We start from the raw sequence: 19,013 nt of genomic DNA, 5'->3' as shown, positions 1-19,013 counted from the left end.
AGCAGGTGCACGGGGCCCTCTTCTCCCCACATCCTCGCCAACACGCACTGTCCCTTGGGTCTCGCTTTGATTACAGCCACGCTAATGGGCGTGGAGTGGCATCTCGTGGCGGCTTGGACTTGCCCTTCATCTGGGGCAGGGACGTCCAGCATCCTGTATGTGGTCCTCGGCCCCTTGTGTATCTTCTTGGGAATAAATGTCTATTCGAGTTCTTCACCCACTTTCTATCGTTATTGAGCTATAACCTCTTTATATATATAATAGATATATAATTCTATGTTCTGAGTGCTAAGCCCTTCCTGGGTCTAGGATTTCAAACGTTTCCTCCTATTCCACAGGCTGTCTTTGCACTTTCTCGACCACGTCCTCAGAGGCACACTAGTTTAATTTTTGTGGGGAAAAAACATACCTATTTTTGTTGGTGCTGTTCATGCTTTTGGTGGGTAATCCAAGAACTCACCGCCAAACCCGGGGTGGTGAGGATGTACCCCTATGTTTTCTCCTGAGAGATTTATAGTTTTAGGTCTTAATTTCAGTCATCAATCCACCCAGATCAAGAAGGAGAATGTGCCCAGCCCCCGAGATCCCGCCCAGGGCGACCGCCTCCCTGACTCTAAGCAAAGGAGACTCATAGGCCTGGCTCTGCACTTGGTGTGAATAGAATCTGTGCCTTCCAGTGTCTGCCTCTTTCCTCTCTCCTGAGGTTCCCAGGTTCTCAGGACTGTCCAGGGCCTGGGTGGGGGAGCATGTGAGGCTGGGGTTGACACCCTGGAGCCAGGACCGCCTGGCTTGGGGCTGGAAGGCCACGGAAAGCCACGCCCCTGGGCTCCAGTCATGGCTCCACCAGCTCTGTGCTGTGTGACCTTTCCCATCTGCCTCCACCTCTCTGTGCACTGTGTGGAAAATGATGATACTAATGTAGTTTATAGGACTTCTGGAGGGTGAAGACCAGGTAGCGTGTGAAAGGGCCTCAGCTCGAGCTGTGGAAAAGGTGGTGGAGTTGCTGTTATTTTGAGGGACCGGGGGCGTTCACCAGGTCTGGGTGGGAGTGCTTCCCTGATGGCAGAAGACTGTGGATGCAGGGCCGGCCCCTCATAGCAACCTCGGGCTGCATCTCCACTCTTATTAATTCTCATCTGTGCAGTTGGAGTTTCAACCTGTCGTCTTAGAAACCATCCCCATGGTATTCTTTCTCCTCCTACTCAGGTGTAGACACCCCATGGAGACACCAGGGTCTGTCTGCCCTCCAGGGCATGCTTTCTACCCCAAGTGGCCTTCACAGAATTCCTACTATTTAAGGTCATGGGGGTTGTCCCCCACCAGTGAGAAAGGGGCCTGGGTGAGGTGGGCATGAGGGCAGGTCAGAGGGCGCCATGTTTAATATCGCCGAAATGACCGCTTCACCCTCATCATGTCTGAGCCAGCGCTGCCCTCTGACCTGCTGCCCAGAGAGGTCCCCACAATGAGCAGTTCCTGAAGTGGCCCCAGCTAGGGCTGGCCCCCGAGTGGGCGCCCTGTCTAGTGGGGAAGAAGAAACCAGCAGGAACCCAGACTAGGGATGTGTACCATGGAGGCTTTCAGGAGGTGGCGGCCTTTGAGCTGCGATGAACATGGAGGGCCCTGGGCAGGTGGAGTGCAGTCAGACGCTCCCAGCAGAGGGAAGGGAAGGAGGCCCCAGAGCAGGCAGGAGGACTTAGGCTGCAGTGTCCTTGCGCTCCCCAGCAAGAATCCCTTCACCCAGAAGCGTTGGTGGGCCATGCCACAGGGTGCATCCCACGGGAGAGGGCATGTTCAGGGCCTCTCCTCTCCTACGCAGGGGTCACCTTTGGGCAGGTGGTCACCGACGGCTCAGTGGTGAGGGGAGGAGTGTGGGGTGCATATACGCATTTTACCCCATCATGTGCTCATGTGGGGAAGGGGTATTACTAACCACATTCCGGAAGTGATCATTCCGGAAATGATCCCATGTCAGGGAGAGTGAAAGGTGGTGTCAGCACCATGGCCAGCAGCCGGCTGCTGCCCACCTGAGCCCAAGGCTACCAAGATTGCCGTGGAGGGGTGTCCAAGACGATAGTGTGGGGCAGTTCATCTGTGCCGTCTAGAATTACGCCACGCCAGCCTATGTAACTAATTCACGTGATATTCTTTGCACCTAATTTCATGGATGCTAGGGATTATAAAAACAGTAAATGCGAATGGAGAAATTTGAGCTACATGCAGATGCCTAAGACAGCCTACCCCTCCAGTGCCTCCACCTGGGGAGATCACATTAGCTTCGGCTTCCCCTCTGCTCTCCCTTGCTGAGCCCCTTCCCCACCCCCGGGTACAGAAACGGACGGGACCTGGCCCCCTGCCCTGTGAGGGAGGTAGAAATATCAACCACTGAGCCGGAGGACCTGGCTGACACCCCTGCTCCCCAGCAAATTGGACAGTGCAGCTGGGTCTCTCCTCCCAGATGTGGCCCTGGCACAGGTGGCCCTGGTGCATGTGGCCTGCTTCCACACCTGGTGGACCCAGGCTTTCTTGGGCACCATCCTGAACCCCCTGATGGGTACGGAACATAGCGTACACTTAGCACCCCCTGAAAACCCCACATGTGGGCACGCTGTGCCCACCAGCCAAGTGTGGCTGCTTCTATGGCCCCTTTAGTTTCAGCAGAAACACTTGTGTTTTATTGTCTACACAGGCAGGAGAGAAACACTACCACCCGCTGTGTGCGCTATGCGTCCGGTGCGGCCGGATGTTTGCGGAAGGCGAGGAGATGTATCTTCAAGGTAAGGACAAAATCGCTCCACCCAGTCCCCTAGGGCAAGACAGGAACAGCCCCTTACTGCGTGCCAGGTGGGAACAGGTGGATGGCCTGTGTCAACTCACTAGGCGGGGAGGTCCCCCCACCCAGCCCGGTGGCAGCATGCGGGAGGCAGAGCCATGGAGCGGTGATGGCCAGCACATGGAGAGGGACCCAGGGCTGCTTGGCCCCTCCCCAAGATGGTGGGTTGGATATGGAGACCTCATGTCTTCAGCCACTGTTTCTATTCAATGGTCCATCTGTGTCCAGTGGTCCCAGAGGCAGGCCGAGGAGGGCTAGGCTGATGGGAGAGACCCACATGGGCTGTTTCATGACCTCAGGGGCCGGTCATCTTGGAGCTGTGTATCACACAGGCCTGCCTTTCTGAGCCCAACCTCGTGAGGTGATGTCAGCTAGGCCGGCCTCGTCCCCGGTGTCCCCTCTTGTTCCTTGAGTCTCTGCTTGAGAGCCCATGAAAGGGGTCCTTTGCACCCCTCCTGTTGCTGCTGGGATATCTGGGAAGGAGGGGGCCCCCCACCAGCATCGTCCCCACTGTAAATAGTGCTTTCAGGCCTTCCTGACACCCAGCACAATGGTGCTGGGACCGTAGCACAAAGACAGAAGCTCGCCATCAAGGGGGACCCAGTCTCAGGGAATAAAGATGCTCTTCATAGCTCTGGGCGGCGGGTCCTGCCATGACTTTGTGTGGGACGTGGAAGCCAGTCCCTTCCCCTCTCCCAGCCTCAAGTTTCCCAGTTGGTGTGACAAGGGGGTAGACCCAGGTCAGAGGTTTCAACCCCGCACTGTGGAAAACCAGCTTGGGGCCTCTTCGCCCAGGTGCCTGTCCATCTGGATACTGGGGCTCCATGAATGTGTCGACAGGTGAATCCATACAGTCAAAGCTCTGCAAAGCAGGGGACCTAGTGAGTCTCATGGCCTTCGAGGACAACAGGGCAGCCAGCCCCTGTTCCATGACCATCAGCACCACCAATCCTGGGACACACCTTTCCAGGAAATATAGGGGATGGGCTGTGGATGCTCAGTAATGATTAGGGAGACCCAGATGAAAAGAATAATGAGATGCTACTTTTCCCCACTGGGCTGACAAGGATTAAATGGAGGGTCAGAGCCCCATTGTGAGGAATCAAGGAAATGGGCCTTTTACCTGGCTGGTGTAACAGAAATTGGGAAAATGCCAGAATGGATCAAGAACCTTAATGCCCACACGACTCCATTTCCAGGAAGTCTTTGAGTGAACGGGAGGGGTGTGCTGGGACTTGCGTGCCATGGAATCCCCCATCTCCAATATGACTTTAGAAATAAAACGCCACAACCAGCTGGCAAGGGACAGATAAACCCTCTCCTCTCCATGTGCTGGAATGTCCCACGGCCCTCCCTGTTATGCTTCTGATATTTACTTCTGTGGGGAAACCTTTCAGACACTTGAAACAAAAATCGTAGGACAGAAAACAATGTTTATACAACATTATCCATGTTCTCTGTAAAAAACGCTGGAAAGTGGCCCAAATCGAGTGGCTAGGAGGTTATAGGTGGTCTTAATTTTTTGATTTATACTTTGTTGGGTGTCTTTAATTTTTAATAAGGAATATCAATGACTTACCTATTCCTTTGGTAATCATAGTTGTCAAGAGGAACGTTTTATACACACACACACACACACACACATACACACACACACCCCTCAATCGTGGTCTCTCTGGGCTCTCCAGGAGATGCAGATGTTTTGCCACATGGGGGCAATAAAAGGTTCCCCTCCTGGGAAGGATTTGCAAGCAAGAAATAGGATGCCGCTCTTTTCACAGTCTCCAGTGCCTCTCATGAGCCAGGCGCTGTGTGGCTTGTTTGGGGTGGGGGGTGCAGGCGTGGAGCAGACTCAGCCCCCTTTTTGATGGGGCGTGAACCTAGACACAGAGCCGTGGAGGCAAGGGGGCCAGGCTGGGATCCCAGGGAGGCCCCAGTGGGAGAGCAGGTGCTCCGGGCCCTGAAGGACGGGGCGCAGGGAGGGCTGGAGGGCCGAGCCCGCCAGCACCGGACATAGTGCGGTGAGACAGCGAACCTGTAAGGCACAGTTCCGCAGGCCCGTTCTGCTATGTCCTTACCCCAGATGAACCACCCTGAGTTCTCCTGAGGGCCCGATGAGCGAGGAATGTTATCAGCCCTGTTGGCAGGTGGGAAAAATCCAACGCCTGGAGAACTTGAGTTTGAAATGGGGAAAGGAGGGGTGTGGTGTTCCCGTTAACCTTGATGGAGCTGGGTGTCAGTGTGGGTGCTGGGGCCGTGCTGGCTGCTGAGCAAACTGAGGCAGGATAGGGCTCAGGACCCAGAGAGTCAGGGAGACGGATGGGCCCAATGCCAGAGCCTCATGACTGGCCCCCAGCAGCCCCCGGTGCTGCTCTTCACCCCACACCCTGGTTTCCCCACCAGGGTTCCCCCTCCTGCCTCCCAGCCAAGAGCTCTTGCCCCCCAGCCCTCATTCCCAAGGCTGGTTCCCATCCCCAGCTCTGGCCCCAGCCCCAGCCATGCCCGTGGTTGGGCCTGGCTGCTGCCCCCACATTCACGGGCAGCCCATCCTCTCTCCCCCTGCCCCTTTGAACGAGAACGCACTTGACACCCCTCTACCGAGAGGCCACTGGGCACCCTGGGTGCCCCCGCTGGGCAGATAGCTCACAGTGATGTGCTTCCCGTTCATTGTACAGCCCCGCCCCCCCACACCGGGGCCGTGAGCCCCTGGGGCCGGGCGGCGGTCTGCTTGCCCCAGGCCCGGCACCCACTCCAGCACTCCAGCCGGCCCCCCGCTGCTGACTCCCTGCACGGCCCCTGCATCGTGGGAAGTGACACTGAGCCCTCCCTCTCGGGGATCTGTCCGCAGGCTCCTCCATCTGGCACCCGGCGTGCCGACAAGCAGCCAGAACTGAAGACAAAAACAAGGTTGGTGGAATTTACAATTTGCTGCTGTGCTTTCTTCGGCGCCCGTGTGTGGTCACCTGCACCTGACCGCTTGCTGGCCGGTTGCACTGTGTCACGGGCCAGGTGGCATGAGGCCCGGGGGTGCTGAGGATGGTGTGGGCCAAGGCGGGGGCATCTCAGGGCCTCCCTGTCCTGGTCCGCCCACCTCTCCGTGGGTCTAGAGGGCACGAGGGCTACAAAAGTTTGGGGACAGCAAGGACATGAGCGGGTCTCCGAGCAGTCCCCAGACAGTCCACACACAGGCACCAAGTGCAAGGTTGAGGGGATGCTGGCTGGTGGAGGAGACCCTCTCCGTACCGGCCCCCACAGGATGGGAGAGCCCCAACCCCGTCTGGCAAACTCTCAGTAAGCCTTCGCTGAAGGAAACCAGCAGAGGGACGTTCTCCCCTTTCCCTTAGAAATTGCTTCCAGTGGGTTTGGAAGCTTCCCATGCCTCCCTCGCTGGTAGCCTCAGTCATTCAGCACGACGTCACCAAGTGTCTGGCTGTGCCAGGCCCTGCTCCTGGCCTGGGGCCCAGAGGTGATGGAGCCCTGCCCCCATATGCTCTGGGCCGAGGGGTGGGGGGGGGCACACATTCACATCATGTGACAGTGATGGGGACCCGAGCACAGGGCGTCCCTGGGCCAGGGCAGGAGGGCTCCGTGGAGGAGAGGCACCTTCTCTTATGGGCCCCAGGCCTGCCTTCATCTGTGGCACCATCATGCCATTGTTCAACCCTTTCTGTGGACTCCAGGCCCGGCCCAAAGGTGGGGACCTCCCTGCTGGGGCTCTCCTCTCCAGGGCTGGCCCTGCCCTTCACCTGTGACCTTGTTTCTTGGGTGGTGCCAGTTGCTTTGTTCAGAGTCCTCCGAGTGTCTACATGGGGCTCCGGTTTAGTTCAGTTTTTTTTTTTTTTTTAAAGATTTTATTTATTTATTTGTCAGAGAGAGAGAGAGAGAGAGCACAGGCAGACAGAGACAGAGGGAGAAGCAGGCTCCCTGCCGAGCAAGGAGCCCGATGTGGGACTCGATCCCAGGACGCTGGGATCATGACCTGAGCTGAAGGCAGCTGCTTAACCAACTGAGCCACCCAGGCACCCCAGGTTTAGTTCAGTTTTGATGCCCACCAAGAGGAGGCCTGCTCAGCCTGGAGAGCCCCCTTGTTAGGGCTGGTGGGCACAGACCTAAAGGGGCTGCTGCTCAAGAACTGGGCTCGGGGTGCAGGCGGGGAAGAGTCCCCCGAGGGCTAGAGGCCCGGGGATCCCTGCCCCGGGGTGTAGATAGTAGCAGAAGCTGGAGTGCAGGGGCAAGGAGCCCTAGGGCAGGTCTGTGGCCCCGGGACCCTGGATTACGCACCCCTGTGTCTGCTTCCCTGAGCACGGTCCCCTCTCACACCGTGCAGAAGGAAGCAGGGGGCACAGGAAGCCCCCCAGCCTGGAAGGGATGCCAGCAGTGTCTGGTGGCCAGGCACACAGGTGACACCCATCACCAGTTTGGCTGAATTCCTAGAACTCTAGCCCAAATTCTAGAACACTGGGATCGGGGCCCAGAGAGCCCACCTGGCCTTCTCCCTGCCCTCCTGCTCCTCCCTGTCTGGGACCATGGTTGCCGCCCCTTGGCTGGGTCCCCGGGTCCCCAGGTCCCCCACCACTGCCCGGGGCCCAGGATGTTCACACTGAGCATGTGCAGGATGGGGCCTGTCCCCAGGCCCAGTGCTGGGGAGCCATGTGAACGTAAGGACGGAGGGGCAGCCATCTTCCCAGCTCCAGGGACGCAGAGCATGGAGACTACGGGAGGGACCTGGTGACTGCCTTTGTCCCTATGGCTGCTGTACTGAGTGACCACATGTTTAGTGACTTAAAGAACCACAGATGTGCTCGCTGATGGGGCTGTGCTCCCTCTGGAGGCTCCAGGGGGGCCCCTCTACTCTTCCATTTCTGTTCCCATGTCTGGAGGCCTTGCTTCTGTTATTACCTGTGCCCCGATCGCCTCCTGCCCTCCTCACCAGGACCCCTAGATCCCAGGGAACCCAATCCACGTTGTCCAGAGTGACTCCCAGCTCAGGCTCTCCTTAGCCCCATCAGGCTCCGCGTCCCTTTGGCTGCACGTGGTCATAGGTTCACAGGCACGGGAGAGCTCGCGGAGGACAGATATGCCCAGTTTGTCATGTACACAACTTGGGTCGTGGTAAATGGCAGGGGCACCGTTGTCTTGCGTGGCTGATGGAGCTCCCAAGACCCTGCCCCTGGGCTACTCGAGGCCTTGGAGATGAGCCAGGCAGCATCCCTGATCTCGAAGTGACCACAGGGTTCCAACATTTGTCGGTGGGACCCCTCCCCAAATCCCCACCCAAAACCTGCCAAAGGGACCTGAGAAGCCTCCAGACCCATTTCTCGAGAGTGACCGGGGGACTCAGACCCACGGCCAGCCCACTCAAAGACAGGTCGGGACAGCCAGGCCTGCCAGCAGCAGCGCCTTCCACTCTCAGCCCAGAGGTCAGCCCGCTGTGACCATGGCTGCTGGCCCAAGGGATGGGAGGTCCTCTGATTGCCAGACAGGGAAGAAGGAGAGGGTTGCTGCACAGCCGGGCCTGGCTTCCTGGGCTGTGTCTCTGCTGACACCCCGGGAACATCCGGTGCCGAGACTGTCCCTTGAGAACAGCTGTCCCTTGGTGCTGTGCCCGGGGCTGGTGCACAGGGCCTGCCCTCTGTGTCCCGGGACAGGATCCAGGCCCCGGTCATGCCCTGCTTGTCCTGCATTTCACCCTTCAGCCCTTCAGAGCCTCCTCTGTCTAACCCAAGTGAGGACAGACCGCGGGTGGGGCTCACAGTGAATGGACGGGCCTGGGCCATGGGTCCCCTTCCAGAGAGTTCTCCCAGACAGCCTGGCTGCTCCTGGGCTGCGAGACAGGAAGACTGAACTGTACTTTCCTGTATTGTTCATTTCGTGCAAGCCACTTGGGGGCATGAAACAGCCAGGCGTGGTCAGCCCCAGGTCAGCCCCGCATCAGCTCTGGGTCAGGGTCATCTTGGTAGGCTCAGCCCCAGGTCAGCTCTGGATCAGGGAAATCTCGGCGGGGCCAGCCCCTGAGAAATGCAGCAAGAGCTGGTGCAGGCATCCCTAGCTCTCTCTGGAAGCGATCCCCAGGTTAAGGAAGCCCCCTGCTACCTGGTAATCCAGACAATAGCTAGCTCAGCATTACCTGACCATTAACCAGTCCTTTAACAAGGGCCCTCTTTGCCAGGCTCCTGGACCCATGGGACCAGCTCGGTCTGTGCCTCTGAGTTGCTCTCCAGTAGTAGAGGCTGGCACCGGGATCCCTGTAAGGACAGGCTAGGAAAGGGAGGGCCCTTTGTCCTCCCTGAAGACATACCCCAGGGCACAGTGACTCTTCAGGACAAGGATGGCTCCTGGGTGTCCACTGAGGGTGCCCAAGGAAAACCTTCCAGAAGGCTCTCGCCCTGACTGCCCATCCCTGGTACGTCCTTGGTCACTGGGTCATGTGCTCATTCCGGACACAGCTAGCCACAGAGCGCCTACTGAGTACCTACTGGCTGGTGGCTGGAATGGAGAGATGAGTGAGATGGCCCGGTCCCTGCCCCTAGCAGACTTTCTGACATCTAGTGCGACGGGCAGGCTCCAGGGTGCAGGGCGCACGGGGGATGACAGGGAGGGATGTCCCAGCCAGGTAGCTGGAGAGGGGCTCCATGCACAGTTAAGGTGAAGGTGGCCTGGGGGTCCACCTGGGGCTTCTGCTCCAGCTGGGGTGCTGTGGGGGTGGGGCTGGCCTGGCCTGGCTGATCCCACGGGCTGTGAGGACCCTGGCTGGAGTTCAAGAGGCAATGCCCCTGACTCTGCTCTGTACACAGAGCCCTGAGCTACCTGCTGTGGTGGGACCAGCTGGAAAGGCCCCAGTGTAAGGACAGGCTGGCTGAACGTGGGCCATGGAATTCTCTGCGGCAGCCAGGGGCAGTAGAATAAGCCTCAGAGCTACAATCCAGCTCTGCCACCACCCGGCTGTGTGACCCTGGGCCGCCCACCAGCCCTCTCTGAGCCTCAGCCCTCAGCTTTATCATGGAGATGAATGGGCGTTGCACTCCTTGCACTGTGTCAGTGTGACTTGTACATGACCCCGCAAGAACCAGGCTCCCGAGTCGCTGTTACAGGATGGTGCCTGCTGGGGGTCAGGCCTAGTGCTGGGGAAGGGGCTGGGCGAGCAGCCTGGCCCCATCTGTCTCCATGGGTGTGAACAAGCCCCCAAGAACACAAGTAAGTATTGATTAATGGTGAGGCTCCTTGGGGTGTGTTAGAGTCCAAATAGAGAGTGAGAGAAAGCCGGGTCTCTGGGCCCTGGAGGAGGTTCCCAGGGCTCGGCTCGGAGGAGCTGCCTGCTGGGGACTCCTTGCAGGTACAGGGACACTGCCAGTCCCTGCGCCCATGGAGGCAGCCCAAGCGCCTGGGATCACAGTGGTGGTGTCGCCCCAGGGCCAGGAGGCATTCCTCGGGTGCGGGGCCGTCCTTGGGTCTCCCCGCTTCAGCACCCCTTCCTTGAAAACACCCCAAGTTCCTCTGCTTTACAAGCAAGGGGCTTTGTGTCCTGAGCCCAGGCTGAAATGATATGACAGCCAGGATGATTTGCCAGCACTGGGCCCCCAGCACGCCATGTCTCTGGCCGGATCCTCAGGGAAATTTCCTTTATAGACAAGGAAGTAGAGTCTCAAAGGGTTTTTTCCGAGTGTATAGAATGTGTATGGACCTCATTTGGGGCCAGGATGATGGGCCACCTGCACATAGGGCCAGGGACAGACACATACACGCCAGCTGTCTTGGGACCTTCTCTGCAGACAGCACGCGGCTGTGTCTGACGTGGGGGAGGCCGAGGGCACGAGACTGCACAGTAGGGTCAAGCTGAGTCCCACTGGCCCTTGGAAGCCCTGGGTCAGTGCCCCGTCCAGTGCTGGGGCACAGCCGGGGCCCAGACAGGCAGGGAAGGCCCTGAGGGAAGGGACGGCCCCACGCCTGGACCTGGAAGAAGCTGGCTGTCCCCAGGAATGTGGGTGACGGAGACAGACCAGAATGGCTGCATGGGCGAGTGAGGTGGGGACCCCCAGCCTTGCGCCCTCTCCCTCTTCTCTTTCTGCCCCGAGTGTATAACCAGGATTGCGATCAGATTCCCTGGGCTGCCATCCCTCTGCCTTATAAGCATGACAGAATGTTGTCCTGTTCTTATTGCTGTCCTGCCAAGAGAAGGAGGAGCTGGATGTCCTCCACCTGCAAGGGGAGGGCCCTATGGCCTGTGAGAGTGTCCTGGGGCCACTGCTGCAGACTGGTGACTCAACCAGTAGAAATGTATTCTCTCCCAGTTTCTGAGGCTGGGGGTCCTGGCTCAATGTGCAGACAGGAATGGTTCCTTCCAAGGCCTCCCCTCATGGGGTGTAGTCAGCCGCCTTCTCCCTGTGTCTTCACACAGTCTTCCCTCTTAACCCATCTGTGTCCTGATCCCCCCTTCTTATAAGGACCCCCCATTGGATTGGATCAGATCCTCCCCTTGTGACCTTATCTTACGTTAATTACATCTCTCCAAACAGGGTCACATTCTGGGGTGCTCGGGATGAGGGCTTCAATATAGGAATTTCAGGAGACATCATTCAGCCTACAACGGGGCCCTTCCCAGACTGCTGGCTTCACTGCAGGGGGCATGGGACACCAAGAAGGATGGCAGCAAGAAAGGAGGCAGCCGAGGGAGCTGTCTGCAGGGTGGGGAGGGAGGGAGGTCTGCATTCTTGGCAGGGGTGGCATGGGAAAGCCAGGTGGTGGGTGGTCCAGGCAGGTGTGGAGGCTGGACCAGGGGGAGCAGACAGCTGCCAGGTCACACCCTACAAGTGGGGAGAGATGCAGGCGTAGAGAGTGGGTTGGGAGCTGGAGAAGGACAGTGTCTTTGCAGGGATGGGCATCCCTGATGCAGGGGACAGAGGAAGGGCCAGGGAAACCGTTCCCTTGGGTGAAGCAGGAGATGTGGTCTGGGAGGGAAAAGGGATGGGGTGGACATTCGAGGAGCAGGTCACAGATGACATGGCCACAGATTCTGACAGCAAAGGACCAGGCTGGTAGAATGAGCAAAGACCACCCACCCCTATAATCTAGGTGGAAAATAACACCTCTGAGCAGTAACATTGTGCGTAAAAGTGATGGCCTTTGCTACCGGAGCATGCAGAATCGGTTGAAAATGCATCACTTGCTCTTGTCCCCTGAAACACAGATAATTTCTGTGCACGCAAGCCGGGTGATCATTGGAGTGTTTCCAACCGTGCAGAGAGATCGCTGGGGTGCTGGCAGCCCGTGTCACCTGCTGTGTCTGTCTGATTATAGCTTTCCAGCAGCTCATTCAAGCCCAAGTGTTTATTTTAAGAATTCTTTCAACCTAAAAAAAAAAAAAAAATCTTGCAACTGGCATTTCTGTTGGAGCGTGACCTGTGATGATTGCGTCTGGAAGCTTCTGGCACCGACATGTGCTGCTACAATCTCCTCCTGTCTCCTTTCCAGGAAACCAGAAGCTCTTCTGAGAGCATCATCTCTGTACCTGCTTCCAGCACCTCGGGGTCTCCCAGCCGCGTGATCTATGTGAGTCGGAGAGTGGGGAGGCCGGTGGAGGAATGGTCTGGGCCAGGGTCATTGCTGGGGGTGCCAGCGGGGGCTGGGCATCCTTGAGCATCAGGGTGTGGACCTGGTGCCCTCATCCCTGCCACAGGGCACAGACCAGGGTAGACCTCACGATGTCGACTCAGATCCTTTGGCAAGGACTGCCATGCCACCTGGGGACTGCCTATTTCCAGGGTGATGGTGCCCAAACAGATGTGCCCACAGCTGTTGTCCATGGGGGTGTCAAATCGATATTGTGTCCCCATCCCACAGCTAAGTCTTGCCTGAATAAGAAATACTCAGGCTCATGTGGGACTGGGCAGTCGTGGCCAATAGCTGTACAGATGTGCATCTTTTGCCCTGGGAAATGTTGCTAATGTGTTCCTACAAGAAGCATGTTACTGATAATATATGTTATATGATCCCATTTTCATTAAAGAGTATATGTGTGTACATGTGTGAACAAAGAGAGGTATATGTGTATATAGGTACATGTGCATATGGGATGTGTGTGTGCATATGGGTGTACGTGCAGGTGTGTATGTGGGTGTGTATGTGTGCATATGGGTGTGTGTAGGTGTGTGTATGTGGCACATGGGTGTGTGTGCAGGTGTGTGTGTTTGAGTATGTGTGCAAGTGGATGTGCATGCAAGTGTGTGTGTGTAGGAGTGTACGTGTACATATGGGTATGTGTATGGGCATGCATGTGTGCATATGGATGTGTACAGGTGTGTGTGTGCTGTGTGTATGTGTGCATATGGGTGTGTGTGCTGGTGTGTGCATGGGTGTGTATGCATACATATGGGTGTGTGCAGGTGTGTGTGCATATGTGGGTGTGTGCTCATGGGTGTATATATGGGTGTGTGAGTATGTGGGTGTGTGCAGGTGTGTACATGTGCATGCGGGGTATGTGCACATGGGTGTGTGCTGGTGTGCACGTGTGCATGTGGGTATGTTTTGTGCACATGGGTGTATGCATGGGTGCGTACATGTGCATGTGGGTGTGTGTGCAGGTGTGTACATGTGCACGTGGGTATGTGTGCAGGTGGTGTGTACACAAAGTATTAAAATGATCACTAGGTCTTTCACAGCAGCTATCTCTGGTGGCAGGACGGGCAGTGGGAGGTCGGTACTTCTAATTTACCCATGAGCACCAAACTGTGCTGGGAGGAAGAGCCCTGAGGCTCCTGGTACAGGCTGGGGGAGGGGCAGCTGGGCATCAGGGCCTTGCTCTGCTACTGCAAGGAGCAGCAGGTGACTTGGGGCACATCCCTCCTGCCAGCCCCTTCCCACCTGGCTAGGTGGGACACTGTGGGGGCTGAATCAGCTCTTCCTGACACCTTTTCAGCCCTGAATCTCATACTCTTTGGATGCAGAGTCGTTCCTGATCTGAATTCTGATGGGTAACAATCCCAAGTACTCTAGTCCTTGGGGGAACATGATTATTATGAGCCCCAAGGATGAATCACAGTGTGGCCCTTTGTGAACATGCCCTCAGAGGCTCAGAAAGGTGGTGTGAATTCATCAGACCAGCTGTGTGCCCTTGGGTGATGAGTGAACCTCTCTAAGCCTCTGAGGGCTCATCTGTACCAAAGGAGACTCCCAGTTCCTGCTGTCTAGGGCCTGGGCGGGGAGCCCTGAGTTGCAGCTCTGGCCAGAGGTAGGACTTTGGGAATGCTCACTGCGATGATCAGTATGACGTCTGTGCTCGTAGCTCAGCCACCGTAGCAAATAAATCCCACAGAGCAGGTGGCTCCAACCTCAAAAACGCATTCTCTCCCTGTCTAGGAGGCTGGGGCTGAGATCCAGGTGGGGGCAGAGCTGGCTGTCCTGAGGCCACCATCCTTGGCTTCTAGTCTTCTTCTGGTCCCTCACATGGTCATCCCTCTGTATCTTTCTGTGTCCTAATCTCTTCTTCCAAGGTCACCAGTCAGATGGGATAGAGGTCCGCCCTCGTGACCTCCTTTCATCTTACTCACCTCTGTAAAGACCCCATCTCCAAACACGGCCCCACCTGAGGTCCCAGGGGTTAGGGCTTCAAGATACACGTTTGGCAAGATGTAATTCAGCCCATGATGTCATCAATGTCACTAAAGATCTTAATTATGATTCCTGTTACTTCGGTGAGACAAGGTCAGTGACGCACTTAGCGAAGGCAGGGGGTGCCCGGCTTCTGTGACTGCCATGGCTGCAAGCACATGGTAACGGCTCTCTCGGTGTGAGCTCCTCTTTTAAACAATCCGTCATTTGTCAAGGACTGAGATAGAGTCGGGACCGTGCGATGAGCAGCAATGCTGGGCCCTGTGGTCACGGTTCCTTGAAAGGCCCCGTGACCGTCTGCACTGGGGGTTACTGGTGCTCATTGGCCTGAGGTGGGCAGTCTCAGCTTGGATAAACTTCCATTCGGCCGAGACGGGTGCCCTGGATTCCAGTTTTCAACAGGCCTCAAGCAAGTTAACTTCACCCAGTCCCCCAAATCTGAGCATGACATATGCTCCTAACACAACAGAGAGGCTGTGAGCACAGGGGACCTCGGGATGTATGCCACACTCCTCCCCCTCCCTCCCCGGGTCACTGCACCCACTTCTCAGATGCCACTCAGAGACCTGCAGAAATTCATCTACATCACAGCTGCCAAGCCTTGGACCCCCCACCCAAGAGCGCCCATGTCCCGTTCCACCGCATGGGCTCCAAGCACCACGGCCAGCACACAGCCTGGACACATCTGCCCTCCAGGACACCAGGTCGGTCACAGGCCAGAGCATCCAGCCATCCTTGCCACCAAATCAGGGTGGTGTGGGCACCCCGTCGGCACACGTCCCTGGAACTCCTTCACTGGGGAGACGTGAGTCTGGGGAAGCAAGCCCTTCCTCTGTCTCAGGCTCTGCTCTGCATTTTTTTTTTTAAGAATTTTATTTATTTGTCAGAGAAAGAGAACACATACAAGCTGGGGGAGCAGCAGGCAGAGGGAGAAGCAGACTCCTGCTGAGCAAGGAGCCCAATGTAAGACTCGATTCCAGGCCCCTGGGATCATGACCTGAGCTGAAGGCAGATGCTCAAGCGTCTGAGCCACCCAAGTGTCAGTGCCCTGCATTTTCTTTTGTCTCTCTGCTGGGATCTGTGTTTGGCCTACTGTGTGCCTGATACCATGCTCAGTGCTGGGCCCTGAGGCGAGTGGCGGGGGGAGCCTGAGGCCTGCTGCAGCTTGGAAGGATGCCAGCTGCCCAGCAGCCCAGCTGTGCAGAAGATGGATACTGTGTGCTCTCCAACCGGCCAAGGTAGCCCTGATAATATTATGTGACACGCCCCTTAGGTCCCTTTGTGCTGTATTCTTTTTTAACCCAAATGAGGTCATGCTGAATATTTTGTTGTAACCTTTCTTCAGTGCAGCAGTAAATTAGTAACGAAGGAAAGCAGAAAATCAGCATCATCACGTTACAATCTATTATTAGGGACAGTTTGTTGTAACTCTACAGTCGTGGACAGCCATATGTTATTATTATTTATGATGCTGGATGGAGTATGGGAGAGAAAAAAGTGAAGAGAAGTCCCAGGAACATATACGCATCCTTCCGCCAATTAGAGAGCATGGTCCGTTGTCATGACGACCACCCAGAGGCCAGCTGTGGGAGGAAATGCATCTGTATGTGTACTAGGCAGGACAGGTGCTGAGGACCCAGGAGCAGAGCCACCTGTCCAGGGTGGGAGCAGGCAGTATTGGTGCCCTCCAGCTGCATCCCTGATCCATGCTGTTCGGGGATCAGCAGGGGCTAACCCAGGGTGAGGCCGGCCTCGCTGACCTGTGTAGAGTGGGGCTGACAGCCACAGGAGGGCAGATGCTCTGATCACAGCGGGGTCCGAGGCAGGGACGGGTGTCCATCTGCACATGGACCTGTGAGTCCAGGCCTCGCCCGGCCCCCCATTCCAGCGTCAGCTTTAATTTGAGGTTCGTGAAATCCAGTGGATAGGCAAGACGTAGGTGGCATTCTCATCTTGTAAAATGGCCCAGAGAATCCACCTAATTTTGGCAAATGCCCCAAGGATTTTACTTGAATTTGGCAAGTATGCCCCAAGGACCCCGCCATGCCAGGGACAGAGCTAGGGAGAGGGACTCTGTAATGAATCAGATCAAGTCTTGGACCCCCAGGAGCCACCAGTCCTTCGTGGGAGCCTGATGTGTCAACCAACAACAGCACTTTTACTTGGAGACAAGACACCCAACCCAAATAATGGAGGGGGCAGGGCAGGTCCCTCAGAGAGGGCCACCTGGACTGAGTCTGGAAGAACTAGAGGGGGAGCAGGCACAGAGGCCTGGGAGAGAGCAGCAGGTGCCAAGCCCTTGGGCCCCATAAGAAGCTCATCTTGGTAGGCAGCGTGGGTGGTGGAGTGAGCCCCTCGGGTAAGCAGGTGTACAAGGGCCCTTAAGGAACAGCTCAGAAATTCTGATCAGGGTCCATCCTGGCTACAAATGACAGGCTTAGGATTCGAACTCAGGTCTTCTGAGCCCTGCCCAGGGCTCCACGGGGAAGAGTCAGAGGTCTGAGACATCTGACATTCCATCTCTCAACCTACACCACAAATGGCAGCATTCACCCCAAGAACATCCACCAGCTCAGGAAAGCCTCAGAGTTGGGTGGTCAGGGAAGGCTTCTTAGGGGAGGTGGCCTGGGGCTACTGAACCCTGGCCTGCTGGGGGCACAGGAAGGAGAGACCTTGGGGGGAGCAGGCCGGGAACATCAACCTTGCATCTGGGGACCGTAGCGAGGGGTTGTGTCACCTACCTGGAGAGGCTGGTGGAAGATTTGAGCTGGCAGGCAATGTGCCATAGCTGGGGCTGCAGAGACTGGGGCCTGGCAGAGAGCAATGGTGGGGAGCACAGCTCTGGAGTCCAAGAATCCAGGCCTCTTCCTACCCCACATTCCTGGCTGTGTGACTCTGGATGAGTTACGTAACCTCTCTGGCTCTGTTTTCCGCATCAGTAAAGGACGGTAACTAGCTGCCCCCATCACGGGCTCTTCATGAGTATTTGGGGAGTAGATAATAAAAGGCTCAGGCCAGTGCTGTCCCAGGGAGGAGCTCACAGTGTTAGCAACCTCTGCTGATGATGTTTGTTTGGCGCAAATGTGGGAAGAACGCCCTGGAGGCTCTGGCCGGGTCTAGATGTGAGCAGCTGAGGACCTGGACCAGAGCCACCTGGGCTGGAAGGGGACAGCTGGTTCCACCACAGAGAAGAATGTGGGCCTATGCTGGCCCTGGACCCTGGTCACTGCAGGACATGGGTTGAGCAAAAGTTTCCCTCAGGGTTCAGGTAGAGCTGAGTTGGTGGGGACAGCCTGACATCCGGCAAGGCCAAGCTGACCTTAATCCTGATAGGGGGTCCTGGTGGGGAGGAGGTGACCACAGGTGTCTTCTCCAGGGTGGATGGGGACGTTGGCACCCACGACAGGAACACGGGAACTGACACAGATGATCGTCCTGTTGTGACAGCTGAGGGGTGTGTGGGTGTGGTCCTGCCCAGCTCTAGGAACTGTTTCAGCCTGCCATGTGCCCCTGGCAGCCCCCTGGAGCAGGGAGGGGCAGCAGAGTGGGAGCAGAAGCCCGGAGCAGTGGGACAATGCTGGAGAAGGCCAAGTCAAAGGAGAGTGAGTGGTCTGGTGGCTGTTCCCTGAGCAAATGCAGTGGCTCTGCGTGCACGCTCTGTGTGCACCCTCCGTGAGCACCTGCCGGAGTCCAGGTGCAGTCCTAGCTCCACCAGAGGTCCTAGCCCAGCCAGCCTGGCAGGTGTCAGTCACTCTGCTGCCGTATCTCAAGTGGAAATTGCTGAGTGCACGCATGTGTGTGCAACCTTGTGGGAGTGTGAATACCTGTGCATGTGTGTAGTGGTTCGGTTGAGTGTGATTATGAGTGTGAATGTGTGTTATCACATGGGAGTGTGTGCATGTACATGTGCAGGTGTGATTTTGGGGCCGAGAGCATGTGTGCCAGTGTGAGACTGTGGGTGTGCATATGAGCAAGTGTATGGACATGAGGGTGTGAACATGCACTGGTGTGGGGACAGGAGCGTGTGTGAGCATCTGTGCTGGTGTGCAGTGGTGGGTGAAAAAGGGAGTGTGCATTGTGCCTGCACACGTGAGTGTGTGAGATGGTATGGGCACTTACAACTTGTACAAGTGTGTGTGCTAGTGTTTGGCAGTGGCAGTGAGAGGGTAGAGGTCTGTGAGTGCATATACCACCTCTGCCGTAGGCAGTCTTCTGTGTGCACATGCAATATGTGTACATAAGTGTGTACATGGTGTTTGCACATGCACATACACCTACTAGGTATATATTTAAGTGCATGCACACATGCACATGTCTTATGTGTGTATATATTGTGTGTGTGCATGTGCATGAACGTGCGTGTTTGCATGCACACATACATGTACATGTGACTTTAAGTGCCTGCACATGCCTATTTGCACACATATGTTTTATGTGTGCACGCATGTGTGTTTATAGGCATGTTTTCACATGCTTTTTGCATATAATCACACATGGGTCTGTGTTTGCACACACACACATGCATGTTATTCTTGTGGGTGTATATGTACACATATGTATCCAAGGATTTGCATGTCCA

General features: G+C 56.4%; 1 protein-coding gene across 8 annotated transcripts in view; it reads left to right on the top strand.

The window, feature by feature from the left end:
• Positions 1-19,013, top strand: part of ABLIM2 (actin binding LIM protein family member 2) — a 135,949-nt gene that overhangs the window by 66,643 nt on the left and 50,293 nt on the right. For all 8 annotated transcript variants that reach the window (XR_006386739.1, XM_044267859.1, XM_044267856.1 and 5 more), the window contains exons 7-9: positions 2,687-2,774; positions 5,679-5,737; positions 12,299-12,376. Coding sequence is in view for 7 of the 8 variants with exons in the window: in XM_044267859.1 (XP_044123794.1) it covers positions 2,687-2,774; positions 5,679-5,737; positions 12,299-12,376 (225 nt within the window). In the remaining variant the exon portion in view is untranslated. The remainder of the gene's footprint in view (positions 1-2,686; positions 2,775-5,678; positions 5,738-12,298; positions 12,377-19,013) is intronic.

The sequence above is a fragment of the Neovison vison genome, chromosome 11 (assembly GCF_020171115.1).
Source record: "Neovison vison isolate M4711 chromosome 11, ASM_NN_V1, whole genome shotgun sequence".
Lineage (NCBI taxonomy): Eukaryota > Metazoa > Chordata > Mammalia > Carnivora > Mustelidae > Neogale > Neogale vison.
The sequence above is the reverse complement of the archived record's forward strand: the minus strand, read 5'-3'. Positions and strand labels throughout refer to the sequence as shown.